General features: G+C 55.3%; 1 protein-coding gene across 4 annotated transcripts in view; it reads left to right on the top strand.

Moving 5' to 3' along the window:
- The first annotated feature begins 488 nt into the window (after positions 1-488).
- The window catches only part of HDAC5 (histone deacetylase 5), a 38,339-nt gene continuing 16,557 nt past the window's right edge, over positions 489-22,270 (top strand). For 2 of the 4 annotated variants that reach the window (XM_049778997.1, XM_049778983.1), the window contains exons 1-2: positions 489-679; positions 8,554-8,628. In XM_049778997.1, the coding sequence (XP_049634954.1) occupies positions 658-679; positions 8,554-8,628 (97 nt within the window). In that variant the 5' untranslated portion in view covers positions 489-657. Of the gene's footprint in view, positions 680-8,050; positions 8,629-22,270 lie in introns of those variants that run through there. The other 2 variants (XM_049778989.1, XM_049778979.1) reach the window with 2 other exon arrangements.

Here is a 22,270-nt window from a genome sequence, read left to right as displayed (position 1 = left end):
CTGCATCCTAAGAGGGAGCAGATAGCTCCTTTGAATTCTTGGATCAGGCTTCTAGGATCCAGCTGGAATCCAGGTTTCTCCCTCAATTTCTGCCCCCGATCCAGGGTCAGCCCTGCGTCCTCCTGCTTTTTCCCTATTGCTGCGGGCAAAGTTCAGAAGCTCCTTTCTCCTGTGATGCCCTCCAGCCCCACATCAGGCAGTCTTGGCAGTGGACACTGTACCCCCAAAAAAGTGGTGTGGGTGTGGTTGGCTTGGCTATGGTCTCGTGGAAACACAGAAGCCTAATGGTGGAGCAAGAAGGAGAATATAGACCCTGTTTTGTGACCTGGCCGTGTGCCCATAACCCCCTGCTTACCCCCTATTGCCCCAGCTAGTGCAATGTGCCCACTGTCTCCTATAGGCAGAGACTGACGTGCTCCAAAGCCCCCTTAACTTTCAGATTTCTGAATTGGGGGATCTCTAACCTGTTCCATCTCTCCCTAGGGAGCTGTTCTGAGTGCCTGACTGCCTCGCCCGGAAGGTATGGCCTCGGATGGGCATTAGAGGCACAGCGGCCCCGGGCTCCTGTCCCGTCCGTCTGTCTGTTATCGTCTGTCTCTCTTGACATCACCCCGTCCCAGCCCCCCAGCGCCAGCTTCCTTCAGGCCCAGAGCCGGCATGAACTCTCCCAACGAGTCGGGTAAGCGCTGGGCGGACAGAGAGAGAGACCTTGCTAGCTTTGGAGGCCCTGTGTTGTGTGGAGGTGCCAGCCCAGGCCAGCTGATCTTCAGCGAGGGTACAAAGGGGGTCTGGAATGGAGGAGCCAGATGAGGACTGGATCAACTAGAAGTCGGACATGGACTAGACTGGGCAGCAATGGGTGATGTTTGTGCAGTGTGGCCTGGGAGGGCTTGGTCGAAGAAGGCCTGTGTCTGCCTTCTCAATGTGGGGGCTGCAGTTCTGGTCCTTCCCCCATGTTCCCCAGACAGGCAGAAATGCTATCCCAATACTCTGGATGGTTGGAAATATTTTTCTTTGCAATTGAAGCCTGGCTGCTCCTTGTAACAGCACCTTCTCTTCTTTCTGTAGGGTTTGTTATTTATTTATTTATTTATTTATTTATTTATTTATTTATTTTTGACTATTTTTTCCGTGCTTTTTTCTCAGTGGGGTGGACGGTGACTGTGGCCTGAGCCTCTGAGATTGGAATGACATCCTGGGCAGTGGGTGCATCCATCTGTTGCTAGAGGTGTTTTGCTTTGTGCTCTCAAGCCCCACTTTTTCACCTGGGTCCTGGATGAAATATATATAGTCCTGATTTGATGAGGTCTGTGACTCTGATTGTTGCTGTTCTCTCTCCTCCTCACACCTTGCCTGTAGCTGTGGGACTTAGTGACCAGGCATACGGGTGGAGGTAGAGCTGTCAGTGACGATGTGCCACAGGAGTTACCCAGGGAGGTTGGGTGTCTCAGTAATAACTATTCCCCCCTTGGGGAGTCCCCGTCTGTCCCGTCTACCTTTGTCCCCATGCCCATCTTATTTCCTATCTCTTCTCTCTCTCATCTCTCTCTTTTTTTTTTTTTTTTTTGCTTTTTTGAGCTGTGATGCTCAGGGGTTACTCCTCGGTTCTGTACTCAGAAATTGCTCCTGGCTTGGGGACCATATGGGACACTGGGGGATCGAACTGTGGTCCGTCCTAGATCAGCTGCGTGCAAGGCAAATGCCCTACCTCTTGCACCACTCCACCCCCTCCTGCATCTCTTCTGAAAGGGACAGTTTAATTTTTTTCTTTTGTTATTTTATTATTATTTTAGTTTTTTTTTTTTTTTTTGGGGGGGGGTCACACCCAGCAGCGCTCAGGGCTTACTCCTGGCTCTATGCTCAGAAATAGCTCTGGCTGGGTCCAGTGATGGTGGTGCTAGAGGTAAAGGTGTCTGCCCTTGACAAGCACTAGCCAAGGAAGGACCGTGGTTTGATTCCCTGGCGTCCCATATGGTCCCCCCAAGCCAGGGCAATTTCTGAGTGCTTAGCCAGGAGTAAACCCTGAGCGTCAAACGGGTGTGGCCGAAAAACCAAAAAAAAAAGGAAAGAAATTGCACCTGGCAGGCTTGGGAGACCATATGGATGTTGGGATTCGAACCACTGTCCTTCTGCATGCAAGGCAAATGCCCTGCCTCCATGCTATCTTTCAGGCCCTATATTAGTTTTTTGAGCCACACCCAGCATTGCTCTGAGATTACTCCTGGCTCTGCCACTCAGGAAATCACTGCTGATGGGATTGGGAACCCTATGCCAAGGGTTGAACCTGCATTGGCCACCTGCAAGGCAATCTCATTACCCCTGTACTCTCTCTTTACCTCTGATCTGCTTTTCATAGAGCAGTGTTTCCTCAAGAGGGTTGTGTCTACCTACCCTCCAGGTGCTGAGAGACAAAGGGTAGGTGGCTGTGGGGCTTCTGTGAGTGCAATTGAAAGGTATTTTATTTTATTTTATTTTATTTATTTTTGTTATTTACTATACCCAACAGTGTTCAGGCTGACTCCTAGCTCTGCAATCAGGGATCACTCTTGGTGAGATTCAGGGGACCATATGGGGTACCAGGGATCAAACTTGGGTCACTCTCATGCAAGGCAAGTGTCCTACTTGCTGTACTATTGCTCTGACCCCAGGATGTTGATTTCTTTCTTTTTTTGGGGGGGGGCCCACACCTGGTGACCCTCAGGGATTCCTCCTGGCTATGCGCTCAGAAATCGCCTCTGGCTTGGGGGACCATATGGGATGCTGGGGGATTGAACCATGGTTCGTCCTAGGTTAGTGTGTATAAGGCAAATGCCCAATCACTTGCACCACCACTCTGGCCCCTGGATGTTGCTTTCTGTTTGCTTTTAAAAAGATAGATTTTAAGGAGAGACACTGAGTAGTTTTTTTTTTTTTAGTTTTGTTTGTTTATTTGTTTGTTTTCGGATTTTGGGCCACACCGGTGCTGCTCAGGGATCACTCCTGGCTCTGTCCTCAGAAATCGCTCCTGGCAGGCTTGGGGGACCCTAATGGATGCTGTAGTTTGAACTCAGGTCAGCCATGTGCAAAGCAAATGCCCTATCAGCTGTGCAATCCCTCTAGCCCCTGAGAAGTGTTTTTTCTTTTTTTCTTTTTGGTTTTTGGGCCACACCCGGTAACGCTCAGGGGTTACTCCTGGCTATGCGCTCAGAAGTCGCTCCTGGCTTGGGGGACCATATGGGACACCGGGGGATCAAACCGCAGTCTGTCCTAGGCTAGCGCAGGCAAGGCAGGCACTTTACTTCTAGCGCCACCACGCTGGCCCCGAGAAGTGCTTTTTCTAAAAGGGGGATAGCAGTCTGGGCTCTAAGCCTGTTTTAAAGGTTCAGGAATGAGAGATGAAAACCCATCTTCGGGGCCGGCAAGGTGGCGCTAGAGGTAAGGTGTCTGTCTGCCTTGCAAGCACTAGCCAAGGAAGGACCACGGTTCGATCCCCCAGCGTCCCATATGGTCCCCCAAGCCAGGGGCAATTTCTGAGCGCTTAGCCAGGAGTAACCCCTGAGCATCAAATGGATGTGGCTGGAAAAACAAAAAACAAAAAACAAAAAACAAAAGAAAAAAGAAAACCCATCTGCAGGATGGTCCTGAAGCAGCCTCATTGGGGGGGGAGGGGAGCATCTTGGCCCCTTCCAGCTGATTCCCCCTGTAACTTTGCTCAAACTTTGCTTTCTATTGTCGGGGCTACATTGCTGATGACACATAGGGAGGCCAGTGGACTTGGAGAAGTAGGAAGCTGGTATTGTTGGCTGGCTCAGTGCTATTTGTTTTGGTTGTGACTGTTCCCTCTCTTTTCTCTATTCCTGCATGGTGGATCCTGGTAATGGGCTACAGTCCCCTCCAATCCCTCGGGCTAGGCACTGACCCTGAGTGTGTGGGTGACTGGCTGGCTGGGCCTCTGGCTCTGCTTCCTTGCTTCTTTTACTTAGATGGGGGCTGCCAAGGGGCAGCAAGATTGATGGGTACTACCCCTAGGGAATGTCCTGCCTGGAGTGTCAGCTGCTCTTTCTGCCTCATCCTTGAGGTCTCATCCTGGACCCCAGAGTAGAAGTTGCCCAGGTTGGTGGTTGGAAAGGATATTGCCCAGGTTGGGTGTCTGATTCTGATAGCAACAGGCTGAAGCATTCTTGAAGAGTTGATGGTACTGGGTGGCCTTGCCCAATGTGGGGTGTGTGTGTGTGTGTCTGGGTTTCTCTTGTGACCTCTACCACTGAGGGTCCAGGGACCTGGAGAGGGGAGGGGGCATACTCCTGGCTTTCCCACTGCCCCCCAGCAGGGGGAGATGCCACCTCCTTTGTGGGGGAAGGTGGGAGCCAAGGCGAGTCCTAGAGGCAGGAACCTAAACCGAAGGCCTTGGAGGAGGTTTACAGGTGTCAGAGGGTCTTTTCCTTGAGTTTTCCTGGCTCTCCCCCATAGAGTCACAGAGGCCCTGGGCTAAGGAGATGCCTTTTTGTCCCATTCCAACATGTGGTCTGCTCAGAGTCCAGGATAGCATCAGGGCTGGGGCCATGGGGCTGGGCACAGGTGTGACAAGAACAAGACCAGTCACTCTACAGCTTCTAGAACCTCCCCCATTCCCTCACACCCCCTCTTTCTTGAGGGCCTGGAACCCAGGTCTAGGTGAGGAGTGAAATTTCCTGCCCTCCCACCCCCAAACACACCCCTGTGCTCTCTTACGGTCTGGCTGGGTGGGTGTTACCAGTTAGTGGGGCCCTGAGCTTGGCCTGTGGGCCCAGGAGGGAGATAAAAGATGCTAGCTTCCCTCAGAGCAAGACTTGGGGTGACTTTTTTTTCTGGGGTTTACCTCTCCTCCTTGAGACTGGAGAACTGATGGGAAACCCCCATATTTGAAGACCCATTTTAGATACCTTCCTGGTGTCTGGCTCTCTCTCTTCAGGACTGAGGGGATGTAGAGGGAGGCTTCCTTGTCAAACTGCCTTTCTCAGGGGACTCCAAGGATGATGGACAGAATCTGCTCAGGCCTGACTCATGCAGGGCCCAAGGCCTGCTCTCTCTGCTACCCTGTCCTCTGTGCCTTGTCCATGCACCCCGCCAGTCAGTCTCGGTGGCCACAGAGACTTAGCGGGGGGTGGGGGCCTGCCTGCTTACCCATGTGGGAATGGAAGGGAACCTCATGAGACTCGATGGCTGCACCTCCCCACATGAGCGCCACCACTTTCTCTCCTTCCCTTTCCTGGGAGGACAGCCAGGCAGCTGCCCCCTCCTTTCTGGGTGACCAGAGAAACTGGGGCATGGGCGTGGGGTGGAGCCAGGAACCTCGGCGTCCTGCCTCTGGGCCTCGAGCTTGGGCTCTGCCTCTGGGGCCCCGGGGAAGGCAGGCAGCCAGCCCCAAGGAGGAGAAAGTGGGTCAGGACGGGCGTGGGGCCTAGGCCCCAGACACTTGGGGTCCCTTCTCCAAGGCGTTGCCCCTGGAGATGGTGGGGGAGCTGTCCCTCTCCCTGCCCTGCCCTACCCTGAAGCTGAAGGCCTGTGGACGGTGCCAGGGTAGGTGTTCCTGAGTTGCCTGAACTTGGTTCCAAAGGAGAGGACACAGCCAACATCTCACATGAGCCTGGCTGTGTGTACCCCAGTGATGCTGGTGGTTCCAGTATGATTGGGCTCAGAAGGCAAGTGGGAACCGGAGGCCAGGCCTGCTGGATCGCTCCAGGCATTCCCAGGCTGCTGGCCACCTACCTTCTCTTCAAGGTGCTTCTGGACTAGCACTGAGCCTTTTTGCTTCCTTTGCATCAGACCTCAGGCTTTTTGGTCCCCCGGGAACTGAAACAGTTCGGAGGAGCCTTCTTCCTCACCCCCAGACTGAGAGTGAGGTACCCCTTGCCCATTCTCTAAAGAGAGGGGGCAACTGTGGCCCCTAGGCTCAACACAGTGGGAGAAGTCTGTGGAAGGCTCTTGGGTGGGTAGAAATGGAGGTGAGAGGAGACGAGGAGATGGGCTGGGGTGCAGGAAGGAGTTTGGCCATCGGGAAGATCTAAGCTATGTCCCCAGCATCCTGGGAGAAAGAGACATTTTCATCTCCTGGCTCTGAGTTGCCGTGGGACTGACTGCCTGGCCCTGTCTGACACTCACTTCCCGCTTCAGCTGTTACTGGAAGCTGTCACGGCACTGGCTGCTGGCCCCGTGCCTTGGGTGCTGGCCACCTCTGGGTGCCCTGACTCTCAAAGGCAACCCCCTTTCCCTGAGCAAGGAATTCTTTTCTCAGAGGTGATGGCTATTCCAGCTTGCAAAGACCCTGATTTTGAGTCATTGCCACTGATGACTTCCTTTTCTCTAGGACCGGCACCCCAATTTTACTCTGCCAGTCAGGCGGGAGCTAGGATGAGCACCCCAGCCTCATTCTGTTGGGGCAGACAGGAGCCTGGACAGGGCTAGCCAGCCCTTCTGGTTGCTCCCAGCGTAGGTGGGTGGAGTTCTGGGCTGGGAGGGACTGGTGCCCTGGTGCTTTCTGGGCTCCAATGAGCTTCCTGTGGCCCTGAGCTTCCCTTCCCTGAAGCATACCTGAGTGGCCACGTTGAGGTGGCACAGGGGTGGGAAAGAAAGCCCCCAGTGACTACTCTGATGCCTTGTTATGCATGGCTGGCCCTATGGAGAGGGTTCTCTTGTTTTAGAACCATCCTGGCCCAGAAGCTCAGGCTCCAGAGCTTGGTTCGAGGCCTGTTTCCTTCCCTTTTGCTGAGCTTCCCAGGACCACACTGTCATTGGGGCCTGGGAAGCCCCTCCCCCCTCGTTGCCCCAATCTGTGTCCTCACCCTGAGGACTTGGTACTCCCTTGCCATCCTCCCCAGTGGGCAGAAGTGGGCTGGGCAGAGGGGCTGTAGGCCCTGCCCCGTGTCCTTGCTTGGCTCCTCCTGGGCTCCTGTGTGGAGGGTGAGGTCATGGTCCGGGCGAGGACAGGTGTCCCTGGCCCCGTGCCTGGAGTTGGGGGCAAGGAGGGGCCAGGAGGGGGCTCGAAAATAGCAGCTGTGACATCAGGAAGGGGGAGGGGCTGTGGACCCAGGAATAACCAGGCTATTAAAGAGCTCCCAGTGAGGTCAGGGGGCCAAGTGCAATCTCTTGGCCAGTGGGCGGCATGAGCTGGGGACAACAGGCAGGGTGGCTGCCGGTCCCTGAGTCTCTGGACCACTTGCCCTCGTCCCTGGGAGTCGGGGCTATGCTGGCTGGCTTGAGGACACGGGCACCCTTGGAGGGGCCCCAGCCTGCAGTCTGTTCCTGCCAGAGGGCTGGGGAGCAGAGCACCTGCTCATGGGCACCCCTAGAAAGCATCTCTGGCTCAGACCTCCCATGCCACTTAGCGAGCAGCTGCTCTACTTTGTGCCTCAGTTTCCCCCTCTGTCTGTGTCCTGATGTTTCTGTGTAAAGCCAGCAAGGCTGCAGAGGTGCTGTTCTCAGCAGTGCCCCTGGCACATGGCCTGGGAGAGGCACCTGTGCTGAGCATGCCAGGTGCTCCTGGTTCTCTTTCCTGGACCAGGAAGAGGAAGTGGAAGCGCCTTGGAGATCACCCCTTCTGGGTGTGGACAGGAGGAATCCCTTTAGCTGCTCTCTGCACAGAGGGGGTCTCCCTTCGGACCCAGGGGTGGAGCACGCCTCTCAGCCTTCGAGGTGGGGCGGGAGTCGAATCCACTCCCACCTGGCGGGTAGGCTTGTAGGTAGATATAGTGGGGCCAGGTGGCCCTGTCTGCCACCCTCGCCCAGACCCTTCCCTTCCTCTGCTTCTGCTGCCTGGTGAGAGGATGGAGCTCCGGGCCTTCACCTGTTAACCACAGCTGCTCACAGCCCATTGGCCACCTTGGCTCCTTCGCATCGAGGCCCAGCCTCTGCTGGCCACCAGGCCCATGGCCTTGGCCCTAAGTGCAGGCCCTCCCTTCACCCCTCCCCCTCCGGGCGCTTCCTCCTGGGGTGGGTGGAACGAAGCCTTCCCCCCCCCCCCATGGGGCCTCCGCCAGGCCCGGGCTCCTGGCAGCCGGCCGCGGCTCCCTGAGCATGCTCCACCTATTTATAGCCAGGGCCCTCCCCCAACTGCTATTTCAGTCTCCTGCCAGCTGCCGGCGGCTCGTTCGGGAAGGAGGAGCAGGGAGCCGGGCCCAGAGCTGTCACCCAGGGCGGGGAGGGACGCAGAGAGCCCGCCCGGCTGCCACCGAGCTCCCCTTCCTGTGCCCTGAGCGCCCAGCCAGAGCGCCCGGCCAGACCCCGGCTCCTGAGAGCCCAGCGCGAAGCTCCCCGATGCCTGGCTAGAACTCAACACACCCAGTAGGAGTGGGGCTTCCCGGCCCCATGAGGCCCCGTCCCACCACGGGGGTCCCAGCCACCACTGCCGCTGTGGCCTGAGAGCAGCCCACAGGTGCCCCTGCTGCCCGACCACCACCAACCCACCACTGTCTGCACCTTCTGCTGGGCTGAGTCCCCGCCTCTGGCGGCCCCTCCCTGGCATGCTGCTGGTGCCCAAGGCTCAGGGGCTCGTGGAGATGCTGCAGACCATCTATGAGACGGAATCGTGTTTCTCAGCAGATGGGATGTCAGGCCGGGAACCGTCCCTGGAAATCCTGCCGCGGACCCCCCTGCACAGCATTCCCGTGGCAGGTAAGTACCTGCACCCACTGCCCACCCTCTGCCCTCTGCCCTCTGGCAGCCTTGCTTCTGTGCCTGAGCACGGAGCTCTCAGCCGCCTCCTCACATGGGGTCCTCTGCTTACATCTTGGTGGAGGGGCTTCCTAGAGCTCCTGGGCAGTGGAGGGAGCATGCTCCACCCCCCCCCAAGGGTCCCCAGCTTCTCTGACCCAGACTTCCTTCTTCTGTCAGGCTGGGTGTCCCAGCTGTACACCAAAGCGTCCCTTTGGCCTTCTACAGGGGGAGGGGGGTGTCAGCTGCAGGGGCCTGAGGATTGCTGGAAGATCCTGGCCTAGTTGGCATCAGGGTGAAGGGCAGGAAGTGGGTCAGTAACCCGCCTCCCCTAGTCTGGCAGGGGAGGAAGACTGCTTCTCCCCAGCACCTTTGGCTGGGTTCAGGGTGCAGGGGTGGAGGGCAGATATTTCTTCATTCTCAGTCAGGATGCACCAGAATGGGTGTCTGGGAGGAGGTTGGCAGGACCCAGTGCTGTATGTGTGTGTGTGTGTTTGTGTTTGTGTGTGAGGTTGGGTCTGTGTGTGTGTGTGTGGTGGGAGAGTTGGACACACTGGTGGTCTGGGCTGCCCTAACTCCGCACTCCCCCCTCTCTCCTTCCCCAGGTTATGGGGTATCCCCTTTCAATGGGTGTGAAAGAAGGTGGGTTCCTCTAGTGTGGACGAGCTGGGGGAATCCCTCACCGGACCACCCTCTTAGCAGGAACTTTATTGGTCTGGGGGGTGAGGCCCCAGGAACTAAGCCACTCCCTCACGCTCTCCCTCTCCCGGGAACCTGTTGGGGTGTCTCTGGCACAGTTTCCCACCGGGCCTGCACCACAGGATGCTTCCTCCAGGGAGGGGCCTGCCAGGCCCGAGTTGCCGCGGGGCCCCTCCTGGCCGCTGCCTGGCATGCGAATGTGGGCGTCTATGTGTGGCTCAGAGAGTCTGCTTGGAGCCGTGACTGTGGGTGTGGGGCTGTCGCCGGGAAGTGGGAGTCATGGGCTGCCGCCACAGCTACCTGGGGCTCGGTGCCAGCCACCAGGCTCCGGCCGCAGCCAGAGTGTCCGGGGAAGCTGGCACAGGGCTGCTACAGCACACACCTGGCCGGTTGTCCAGGGTCAAGCGACCTCGTGGACCCGATGCAGGGGCCCCCCTTCTAGTCCCAGGGATGGAGCATAATGTGTGGCGGGATTGGGGGAGTCTGCAACCCTGTTTGGTTCCCTCACCCAATCTTCTGGGAGCCCAGGGGTGCTCTTGGAAGGGAAAGAAATGACTGCCGAGTGTCTAGGAGAAAGCCAGCCCCATGTTGATACCCTTTGGGCTCTGCCACCCCACCCCTGCTTGTTCCCTCACCTTCTCCAAGTTGGTCCTACGTGTGGAAGCTGAAGCTCCTCCTCCTCTCTCCCCTGAAAGACTGTGCCTGCAGAGACCCCCCCCCCCATCCCCAGTGCACCCATTTCTCCAAAGCCCTGTCTCCCTGCTACCCAGCCCTCTGCTCTGCAGCGGTGCTGCGGTGTGGTGCACTGAGGCATCAGGGATGTGAGTCACTCAGCGAGGGGAGCGGGGCTGAGAATGTTCCCCCTGCTCAGAGCCGAGCTGCTGGTGACGCGGCCTGGACAGATATAGGCCTGGAGCTCTGCTGCCTTGTTTCTTTTTTGGACTCTGGAATGTAAATAGATGTTTCAAATAGAAACACTTTAACCTTTGGGTTAAAAAAAAAATCCACCCGGGATAAACACGGCCTGCGAGGACCTACGCAGGCTGCATGGACCCCCTCCAGCACCCCGCCCCTCTCTCCCTCCCTCCCTCCAGCTCTGGTCCCCAGGCAAGATGAAAAGTCCCCTGGCTTCACAGCAGGTGTTGGGAATGCACCAAGGCTCACTTCAAGGGGGTAGAGGAAGGGGAATCTTGGGGTGACGGAAGCTCCCTGCTCCGGACATCTTGCTTAGCCTTGCAATGAGTCTTTGAAACCCAGTTTCAGGGATTCTCTGCCATGCTCCGGTGCTTGGCATCGCTCCTGGCACACAGTGCTCCGGGGGACTGGTGTCCAGGGCTCAGGGCAGTACTCTCAGATTCTCTCTAGGGCCACAGCTGATGTTCTCTGCACTAGGAGGGGGAGACACGTCGCCGCCCCTGCCCCCAGCATCAGAGCTCTTCCTTCCTCTGCCTGATGCCCTCACCGCCTCCCAGCTCCCAGCGGGCACCTCTCAGCCAGGCCTGGTCTGAACTCCAGTGGGGGATTCCCCAGGATGTGCTGCTGGGGAGCCCCCTCCCCCCGCCTCTCATTTGTGGGTCCTGGCAGCCCCTTGGGCCTCCGGGCACGTCAGAGCTGTCCTGGACAGGCTGCTGGAGGCAGGGCTTGAGTTCTCCTGTGCCAGGAAGGCTGAGGTGGATGCTGGGGAGTGCCAGGGGACTGGGCTGGGTATCGGGATTTCCCTGGTGTTCTTTGTTTTATGGTGCTAGGAATTGGACCCTGGCCTCACCCATGTTCTGCCACTTAGCTGCCTCCTTCCCTAGCACCTGTATAGTGTATGTATACATGAGGGGAATTGGGGCCACTCGTGCAGTCTTCAATCAGCTTTAACTGTTTAGTGCTTGAGGCCTTTTTGTTTGTTTTTGTTTTGGGGCGCTCAGAAATCACTCCTGGCAAGCTAGGCTCGGGGGACCATATGGGATTCCTGGATTCGAACAACCTTCCATCCTGCATTGGCCACATGCAAGGCAAACACTCTACAGCTGTGTTATCTCTCCGGCCCCATAGTGCTTGAGTCTTGAGGGTACGAAACTGTGACGTGTTGGGCCATCCAGGATGCTGCTGGGCCCTTGGTGCCAGGGATAAGACAGTGGTTCTGGTACCCGAACACAAAATACAAAATCTGAATCTGCACCTCTAACACAACCCTGGTACATTCCTGTCACACACACACACACACACACACACACACACACACACACACACACACACACACACACACACACTGTGTCTTTAGGGGTAGGAATGAGAGAGGGTGGGAAGGAGTGAACCTCGTGCTAAGTGCAAGGTATCAAGCACTTTCCTTACTTATCTCTTTGGGGCAGGTATTAATAGCTGCACTTAACAACGACCAGGATCAGAAAGTTAAAGGAACCTGCTCAAGGTCACAGAGTAAATGGCAGCCCGGTTGTATCGGGGTTCCAGCCACAGGATAGGGCCACGGTCAACACACACAAAGGCCTCTTTGTGACGTTGACCCTGTGGCCCTTCTTCCGGGTGGCTGCCACTGCTTGTCAGCCTCCACCCAGGGCTGAGTCAGGGTGTGGGGGCTGGATGTCAGCCCCCCCCCCCACTGGCCCTTTCCATTGGGTGCCCTATGCCCTGTGTCTCAAGCGACCCTGGGCCCTGGCCCTCCAAAGTCTATGCTCCCAGAGAGATGAGTCTGGCTTTTGGAGAATTCTCGAGGTCCCCGAGAGAAGACACCGAGCGAGGTGCCTCGGAGACAGGGTGTCACAGCTTCCACCCTCCTTCCCTACAAGGACTTTGGTCCCAGGGTATCCCAAGGGAGCTCAGGAACCAAATTGAACCCCTATCCCATACTCCTTGGCTCCCTTTCTGGTTCCCTGCCCCCTCGCGCCCAGCCCCTGGCCTTGTTTTTGAGACCCTCAGCTGTCCCCTCCCTGCTACACAGCTGCCAGACAGGAAATCAGATTAACTGTGTCCACACACACAGCTGTAACAGCTGTCAGCTTGGTGCCCAAGAATACTGTGAGAGAATGGCCCCCAAACTCGGCTGGCAGCACAATGGCCATGGAGCCAGGTGAGAATGCAGGTGGCCGGGCTGCAGCACGGTGCCTTGGAACCAGCGTGCGAGGTCTCTGTGCATTCTGCCGAGAGCAGATCCAGACCACATGTCCACCAGGTGGACTGGGACCATGGGTCTGGCCATCTGCCTGGGGGGTGTCCCTAACCACTCAGGAAGGCCTTGGGGAGTGGGGGCTGGGGACCTCCTGAAAGGGGGCTGTCCAGCTCCCAGCAGCCGGGCAGTCTGGAGAGAGGGAGGACATTGAGATGCGGGAAGCAGGTGCCTAAACCCCAGCTGGGCCAGGGGATTCTGGCCAGTGGCCTGGAGGGCAGGTGGGCAGGCAGGCAGGCGCCCTGATGGACGCTTGGTGCTGGCAGGGCTGAACAGGGCTTCACATACCCTCTACTCACAACTCCTTCCACATAGAAAATCTTTGTTGCAGTGCTCAGAGATCACCCCTGATTGAGATCAGGGAACCATAGGTGGTCCTTGGGTTTCTAATTGTTTTTTGGGGGGCACACCTGGCGGCACTCAAGGGTTACTCTGGCTCTGTGTTCAGAAATTGCTCCTGGCAGGCTCAAGGGACCATATGGGATGCCGAGGATTGAACCCAAATTCGTCCCAGGTTGGCCGCATGCAAGACAGCATGCAAGGCAAATGCCTTACCACTGTGCTATTGCTCCAGTCCCTGTCCCTGGCATTCTGAACCAGGGTTAGCCACATGCCAGGCAAGCACCTTACCCACTGTTCTATCTCTCTAGCAACTTACCTTATTACTATTTTTTTGGGGGGGTGGATACACACCTGGCCATGCTTAGGGCTTACCCCTGTTCCACCCTCAGGGATCACTGCTGGTGGGCTTGGGGATCCTATAGGAACTCAGAGATCGAATCATGGTCAGCTACGTGCGAGGAAAATGACCTATCCGCTACTAGCACTTCAGCCCACCTTGCTATTATTGCTAGTGATTTGGGGGTCACACCCAGTGATGCTTAGAGGTTACTCTTGGCTCTATGATCAGGAGGTACAGACATGTTGAGGTTAAAACATAGGCCACTTTGTGCCTGTGAGTAAAGCATGTATTCCAGCCCATTCAGTTTCCTCTCTGCTCCCCACTGAAATTTATTTTGGTTCATATCTAGTGGTCAGGGGCTACTCTAGGTTCTGCTCTTGGTAGGGGTCGAGAAACCATATGTGATGTTGGGGTTGACTACATGCAAGGAAGTACCTTAACCTCTGTCCTTCTCTGGGGCACCTCTTCCCTAGAAATTTGTTTGTTTTTTGGGGGGGGCCACACCTGGCAGCATTCAGGTGTTACTCCTGGCTCTGCACTCAGGAATCACTCCTGGCAGGCTCAGGGAACCACATAGGATGCCAGGGATTGAACCTGGTCGACCTTGTGCAAGGCAGGCACCCTACCCAGAAATTTTTTTTTGGGGGGTCACACCCGGCAGTGCTCAGGGGTTACTCCTGGCTCTATGCTTAGAAATCGCTCCTGGCAGGCTTGTGGGACCATATGGAATGCCAGGATTCGAACCACCAACCTTCTTCGTCTAAGGCAAATGCCTTACCGCTGTGCTATCTCTCCTGCCCCCTTACCCAGAAATTTTTATGGGATTCTGAGTCTATAAAATACTACTACTTGTTCTTTTTGGCCTACCTTTTTTTTTTTTTTTTTTTTTAGGGGGTGGGCACACCTGTGACGCTTAGCGGTTACTCTTGCTATGTGCTCAGAAGTCGCTCCTGGCTTGGGGGATTATATGGAATGGAACTGAGGTCTGTCCTGGGTCAGCTGTATGCAAGGCAAATGCCATACCGCTGTGCTATTGTTCTGGCCCTGCCTACCCTTTTTTGTGCTCAAGGACTACACTTGGTGGTAGGAGGGGTGCATATTCGGTGCCAGAGATCGAACCAGGATCAAGCACATGGAAGACAGGCACCAGACTGTACTATCTCTCTGGCCCCCGGTATACTTTTGTTGTTGTTGTTGTTGTTTTGGGACCACACCTGACAGTGCTCAGAGGTTCTTCCTGACTCTGCATTTAGGAATTACTCCTGGCAGTCTTTGGGGGACCATATGGGATGCTTGGGATTGAACTTGGGTTAACTATATGCATGGTGAACACCTTACTTGCTGTACTATTTCTTCAGCCACCCTATCAGATTAATTTGTTTATTTAGTTAATTTTGGGGCCACATTCGGCAGTGCTCAGGGGTATCTCCTGGCAGGTTTGGTGGGGGCAGATAGGATGCTGGGGATCAAGCCCAGGTTGGCTATGTGGAAAGCAAACAATTTACCCGCTGTACTACCTATTCGGCCCCAAAAATTATTTTAAAACAAGTCTTCATGACTCTTGCTTTCAGTTGTGTGACCCATGGTTTAGAAAGTAGGTGTGGGGGGGGGGTGAAGAAAGTAGGTGTCAGGAAGTGTGATGGCGTTCCGTGCTGGTTCCCAGCCACAGCTGTAGATGCTGCTCATCAGGGGACCAATCTTTCCAGTACCTTAAGCCTGGCACCCAGGGATGTTTTGGGAAAAGTTGGGCTAGGGGACACAAGTTTTCAGGGCCCACAGGAAGTGAGTACTTTAGGGGTCAGAGCTTTTGCTTCACATATGAGTTTTGGGCCTGGCTTCTGGCACTGTCAAAAAAAAAAAACAACCCCAAAACTCATCAGAGATGCGTCTACAGGACTCTGTACCCCACAACTTAACGGTCCTTTGGAAGCATGCTCTGCCTTGGGTTTCTGGGATTTTCATTTCCTTGACCCCTAGATTCTTCCCTGTGTCCTGGAAGAAGAGTCAGATTGTATGACGGGTCCTAGAGTTTGAGGGTGCTGCTCTGGCCCCAGAGCGTGCTTGTGAAGCAGAGCTGACAAGGGAGATGTTGCCTGCAGTGAGCCCAGGAGGTAGATACCAGAAGGACCTTCTAGTTTGTGTGTGATGAATGGGTTTGGGTTTGGGGGCTGCACTGATGGTGCTCAGGAACTACTGTTTATTGTTTTGTTTTGTTTTGTTTCTGTGCCACACCCTGTGGCGCTCAGGGATTACTTCTGGCCCTACACTCAGAAATCACTCCTGGCAGGCTTGGGGGACCATATGGGATGCTTGGAATCTAACCTGGGTCCATCTCGGGTCAGCTATGTGCAAGGCAAATGCCCTCTCTGCTGCACTATTGCTTCAGCCCCCCCTTTGCCAGTTTTTAAGTACATGTTTAACACCCAGAGGTGCTGGGAGTAGCATTAGAATCAGGGTTTTGCCTGACTTAGGTTTTGCTACTTGAGCTTTTTGAACTGGAGCCCCAAGAATAGGGGCTAAAACCCCTATTTGTGTGAGCTAAGTGAGGCCTAGTGTGTTTTTGCTTTTGTTTTTTGGTTTTGGAGCCACCTGTGACAGGGCTCAAGGTTACTCCTGTTTCTGTGTTTGGAGTTTATTCCCTAGCCGTGCTCCAGGATGCCATACTATGCTGGGTTAAGACTCAGCTCTCCAGCAATACAAATCATGTGCTCAGTCAGCCAGTGGAGCTATCTCTCCTCTCTCCAGCCCAGTGGCTTTGTTTAGTCTTTGTTTTGGGGCCACACCTGGTGATGCTCAGGGGACCGTATGGGCTGCTGGGGATGGAACTCAGGTCGGCCTTGTGCAAGGCAAGTGCCCTACCCTCTGTGCTATCACTCTTAGCCTAGCTTTGTTTAGTCTTGGTGCTGGGGATGGAGCCCAGGACTCAGTTATATTCTTTGTTCTGTCTGCTGCAAAGCTTCGACCTGGTTTTATATCATGCTTTTGAGGAACAAAAAGGATCCCACACCATGGTTTGAATGAACCCAGAGGGGCAAGCGGCCCTTCCTGGATGTGGTAGTCAGAGACCCACCCAGCTGAGCCCTCCTGCTATGCTAGGCAAGGGCTGTTGGAGGCTCCTCCCTAGCAGTGGCATCTGTGGCCACCACAGTTGGTGTGCAGAGCCGTGACACAGGTCCCGTGTTTAGGTCTGGACCTCCAAACCACCTTGAAACAGTCCCAAGTAGGAGATCGAAGCCCTTCCTCTAGCTGGGGTCTGAACCTGCCTTCCTCAGGTTCTAGCAGTCTGTGGACTTGGCCCCAACTCAGTCTTAGTTTTCAGTCAAACACACACTTGACATCCACACTGAGCCACTCTGCATTGGCTCCCCTAGATGGCCAAAGGGGTCCAGGACCCAGAACATGCTGGAACCTTGACTACTTGCCCTCACTTGAACATCTCGAGAACCTCCCAGTCCCCTTGCCAAGCTGCTTGGTCCATTGGCCTCTCTTGAGCCTGGCAGCTCTGGGAAGTGGCTACTGCTGCTGAAACTCCTGTTTCAGTCTCCTCTCTCTCTGCCTTGGGGAATGCTCAGGGCCTCGCTCCTGGAAGTGGGGGAACCCCTGCTCGAACCCTGACCCGGCATTCTTGTCCTCCTGAACCAAGCTCCAAACATTGTGTGAGGTGTGCTTGCTGGAGCCTTGAGGGGGTGGAGAAATTGCAGGTGAGAGTCATCCCTGCTTGCACATGTGGAAATACGCCAGCATTGTGGTAGAACCTGTTGAGCCTAAATTGGCCTCGCGCGTCCCGTCAGAGCTCAGAAATAGATCATGGGAAACTGTCCTGGGTGGGGAGTGGTCATGGGTGCCGGGGGTGGCGTGGGGAATGCTGTTCCCGGCCACACCTCCCAGAATCCCTCACTGCCAGGAAAGGGAAGAGATAAGGACCTGTCTCGGTGCAGTAGAACACCCATCTTTTTTTTTTTTTTTTTTGGGCCACACCCAGTAACGCTCAGGGGTTACTCCTGGCTATGTGCTCAGAAGTTGCTCCTGGCTTGGGGGACCATATGGGACACCGGGGGATCGAACCGCGGTCCGTCCAAGGTTAGTGCAGGCAAGGCAGGCACCTTACCTTTAGCGCCACCGCCCGGCCCCAGAACACCCATCTTGGCAAGGGACTTTTTCAGGGAGTGGGTGCTGGTGGGAGATGCCACGTTCTCTGGTGGGTACCAACCCAATGCTCTCCAGGGGTACCCCGTATCTTGTCTTGTGGTCTTGTATTCAGTGGGAATGGCCTGGATGGGGAGTCAGATACCTAGGTTTGGGGCCTCTTTGATTGTTGTTGAGTTGATGGTTCCCTTGTGTATAACAAGGGGTGCAAGTGACCTCAGAGACTCTTGCCCTACCCTCCCTCCCTCCCTCCCTCCCTCCCTCCCTCCCTCCCTCCCTCCCTTCCTTCCTTCCTTCTGTTGGAAGGGGTCTCCCTAGAAATGCTTGGGGGTTCAGTGGCCATTCCCAGTGATGCTTAGCCTCACTGTGCAGGACAGATGGGTCAGTTCAGCTATATAGCGTCAGGGATCAAACTTGGGACCTGATGCATAGCATAGTAGGTTGTAGACAGTGAATATTGAACATCTACAGCTCCTTTGTGTTTCGGGGTTTTTTTTGGGGGGGGCCCACACTCAGTGGCACTCAAGGGTTACTCTTGGCTCTATCAGGCTCCGTGGACCATACGGGATGCCAGGGATCAAACCCGAGTCGACCACCTGCAATACAAACCCCTACCCACTGTGTTATTGCTCAGGCCCCAGCTCCTTTGTTTTTTGTGTTTGGGATACACCAGCAATGCTCAGGTCTGCTCCTCTGCTCTGTGCTTTGGTTCATTAGCATCACTGAGCAGAGGACTATGCAGTGCTAAGGAAGGAACCTTGGCCTCCTGCGTACACAGCCTGCACTCTGCCCTTTAAGCTCTCTCCTTGTCCAAGCAGCCTTTACAGAGCCAAGTGCATAGTTTCTATTTTTTGTTGTTGCTGTTTATTTTTGTTTTGGGGCCACTCCAGGCAGCGCTCAAGGATTATTTCCTGGCTGTGCATTCAGAAATTACTCTTGTCTAGCTTGGGGGACCATATGAGAAGCCTGGATCAAACCTGGGTCAGCCGCATGCAAGGCAAATGCCTCTTTGCCCACTATGCTACTGCTCAGGTCCACTCTCCACCCTGGACTTCTTTCCTGTTGGGCCACAGATTCTGGGCTTAGTGATTCCAGGTAAAGACTTAGAGTTACAGTGCTGTGTGCAGAATGAAAGAAACTACCTGCTCTGGGACAGATAGATTTGATGGATTTTCTGTTTGCTTGTTCGTTTTGGGGCCACAATCCGCTCCATGCTCAGGTGTCACTCCTCATAGTGCTTAGTGCTCAGAGGACCATATAAGGTGCTGAGGATCCAACCCAGGTTGGTTGATCCATGTGCAAGGCAAGTGCCCTACCCCTATACTATCTCTGTAACCTCTCGTAGGATTTTGTTTGTTCCTTTTGTTTGGTTTTGGCCACACCTAGCGGTGATCAGAGGCTTCCCCTGGCTCAGTGCTTACAGGTCACTCTCTTCTTTTGAAGTAAGAATAGGTTTTATTTGGAGGCAAGGAGGAAAGGGAGGGAGAAAGGGATAAGATAAGGTACAAAGAGAGAGAGTTAATGAGTAACACCTTCAGGAGAGAGGACAGGCTTCTCCGATGGAAAGAGTCTTGGTACGCAACTCAGCATGGAAGTAGGAAAAGCCGCACCAAGAGGGGAGACGTGGGCCACAAGTGCACTATGGACCCAGGCAACACATATGCACTTTCAGGTCATTCTTAGTGATGCTGAGCCAGGTGTGAACACCACTTGTGGGGATGAAACTTGGGTCTTTTGCCTGCAAAGCATACCCATATCCCTTTGAGCTGTCTCCTTAAATCTGTATTTCATGATTAAAAACATTTGTTTTGTTTGGGGAGCCACATCCGGCAGTGTTCAGAGGTTATTCCTGCCTCTGTGCACTAAAATTACACTTGGCAGTGCTCAGGGGACCATAGGGATGCCAGGGATCGAACCCTGGTCGGCCAGGTACAAGGCAAATGCTCTACCTTCTGTTTTGTTTTTTGTTTTTCGGTCACACCCAGCCACGCTCAGGGGTTACTCCTGGCTCTATGCTCAGAAGTCGCTCCTGGCAGGCTCAGGGGACCATATGGGATGCTGGGATTCAAACCACTGACCATCTGTATGAAAGGCAAATGCCTTACCTCCATGCTCTCTCTCCAAGTCCCTGCTCTACCTTCTGTACCAGAGCTCCGTCCTGATTACAAACCTTTTTTTACTGTTCTCAACATTGAACCCATTTTCTCCACAGTATAAGCCGTGTGCTCTCTCCAGAAGGAACGTCCTCAGCTATTTTTCTTTTTGTTATTTTGTTTTGAGGCCACATCCATTGGTGCTCAGGAGTTAACTCCTGGCTCTCAGGAATCACTCCTGGCAGTGCTTAGGGGACCCAATGGGATGTGTAGGATTGAACTCAGTCAGCTGCATGCAAAGCAAGCGCCCTCCCCACTGTACTATCACTCCGACCTCTTAGCTTCTTTTCTTTAGAATTCTTTTCCTCAATACACTGCTCAATCTGCTCCTCATTACTTGAACCCTGTGTGCCCGGATCCTGCCCTTTGCCCTTCTCTTTAGTCACAAAAGGTGTCTCCATCAATACCTCAGGTCAATGCCCACCCCACCACCCCCAGAGCCAGGCATTCCCTGTTTGTGCTTCTGAAGGAAGCCCTGATGCTTGGGAAGGAAGTACCACTGAGGTGTCACCACTGCCATGTTTTGCCCAGGATCTGGGCAGGGCAGCCTCTTCCAGCCTCTGTGTTTCTCTGTAATGGCCAGTCACACATGCACACAGATGTACACACATGCATAAATAGACATATGCATGTACTGATATGTACCCCCATACACATACATTAACAACATATTTGGCATGCACCACTGCCCAGCCAGTTCCCAGCCCAGGACTGCCATGCAGACAGAGGGTGAGCATAGGAGACGCTGCTGCTGTTGCTTCAGTCTCTGCACCCAGCGGACAGCAGGAGCCCCTGGGGCAGAGCTCACCGACCCTTTTCTGTTGCATTCCCTTCAGCCCTCTGTCAAAGGAGAGGGATGAGGTGAGGTCTCCTCTCCCTTGGCCTTTTTGAGGGGCTCACTGCTAGCTGGTATCTCAGCCTGACACTTTACGGAACTGCACACCTGCTCACCCCTTTCCAGAGATCCACCAGGAGGCAGTCGAGGGTTTCATCCTCTGTTCCTGACACACCCAGTTCTCCCTGCAGGTGTGTGGTACCTGTGGCAGCCTCTGCCACCTGCTCTGTCTGCTGGACGGGCAGAGGGCACATGCTTCCTTTGGGGGTGCACACCAACCGGCCTGGCTCTCCAGGCTCCCAGACAGCCTCCCCTCCCCTACAGACTCCAGCTGCCAGCTCAGCCATTGCATCTTCCCTCTTGGACGGAGCCTGGCCGTGAGCTGGTGCACCCCTGGGGTGCTGCCAGCTGTCTAGGGCCTGCAAATTGAGATTGTCCAGTCACCCGTGCTTCCTGTGAGCCTGGGAATGAGGCTGTGCTGTGCTGCCTCTGGCAGGGGCCCCTCAGCCTGCATACTAATGGGCCTGTGGGCCACAGAGTGGGGTGAAGGAGGGACTCTGGTGGGAGACTCTGAGCACTGCAGGGCTCTCCTGAGGGAGGCCACCCCCTTTTGGCTGAGACCAGGTTCTCTGCAGGGAGCCAGGGGAGCTTGAGCCCCTACCCTTCCCTCCGTTGCTCAAAGCCCCAGCACTGTTGGGAGCTGCAGGCTGGAGCTCGTCCTTTTGGCTGTGGGATCTGAGTGCCTCTGGGCCAAGGCAGCCCTGCCCAGAACAGACTGCCCGCCCTCCCCTCCCACCAGGGCAGGCTGGCTGCGCTCCCAGGGCCCGGGAAACCCGAGGCTGGCTGCTGGCTCCTTGCTGCCTCCCTGCTCTACATCGCATCCCGGATTTGAGCACCCCCCGGAAAGGCTCTCCTTTGGTTTCCCAGGCCCTCACTGGGAGGGAAAGAGTGAGGCAGTGAGGGACTGTGTGCAGACCCCACCCTCCCGGCCACATCTGGCCACTCCTGCAGCTGTGGCTCAGTCTCATGGCCACGAAGTCGTCAGTGTGGCTGGCGGGCAGACCACAGAGGAATGTGCTGGGGGAGCAGCGGCTGGTGAGGAGCCAGAGGCCCTGCTCGGACTTAACCTTCCCACCCTCCCTCCCTGGGGTGGGGGGTCCCCACGGGCTGTGTTTAGTGTGGGGGTATCCTGCCATTGAACTTCCACAGGCCTTGTTCCCATCTTGGTCTGAGGCTCATTACGGGCAGACTTTGGAGAAACTGACCTCAAGATTGCATAGGCTGGGGGGAGTCTTGCTGCCAGTTCTGCTGCTTGCCCCCCCCCCCAATCCTGAGGGAGCAGTTGTGTGTGTGTCTGTGAGGCGTGAAGACGCTGGTGGTGGGCCCCAGAATGATTGGGTCCTTCCTTCTCCACAGACTCTATAGTGTCTCTGGGCTCTAGGGAGGAAAAACAAGGGCTTTCTTTGGAGAAAGAAATGGAAAAGACGCACGATGGGTTGGCCACCTCGCTCACTTCCTCCTTCCCGGCAGGGGCCAGCCCGCCTTCCCCTTCCTGCTGGAGGTTTTGTGGGGTGTGGGTTGGGCTTGGGACTCCCTGCCGCCCTGGTGTTTGCTCAGTTGCCCTGGCGACTACTGGGCCGTAATGGAGAGTGACATTTAGTGACCAGAAGTCAGGATAGAGGAGCGAGAGGTCAAGACCCAGCCTTCCCATTAGCCCGTTAGAAGTGTCGACCCCTTGCCTAAGGCCTCCACGGCCCATTGTCCTTGAGGTGGAGGTGGAAAGGGGGAACCAGCACCCAAGGTCTGGGACCCAGCTTCATCTTCTGCTGCAGAGCCCTTGTCCCTGGGACAACTGAGCTCTGCCTGGCTCCAGACTCCCCCCGCCCCTACCCTTCTTCCTGTCTGATTCCCTTTCC

Source organism: Suncus etruscus, chromosome 1 (assembly GCF_024139225.1).
Source record: "Suncus etruscus isolate mSunEtr1 chromosome 1, mSunEtr1.pri.cur, whole genome shotgun sequence".
Classification (NCBI taxonomy): Eukaryota; Metazoa; Chordata; class Mammalia; order Eulipotyphla; family Soricidae; genus Suncus; species Suncus etruscus.
This window is presented reverse-complemented; position numbering and strand designations above follow the sequence as displayed.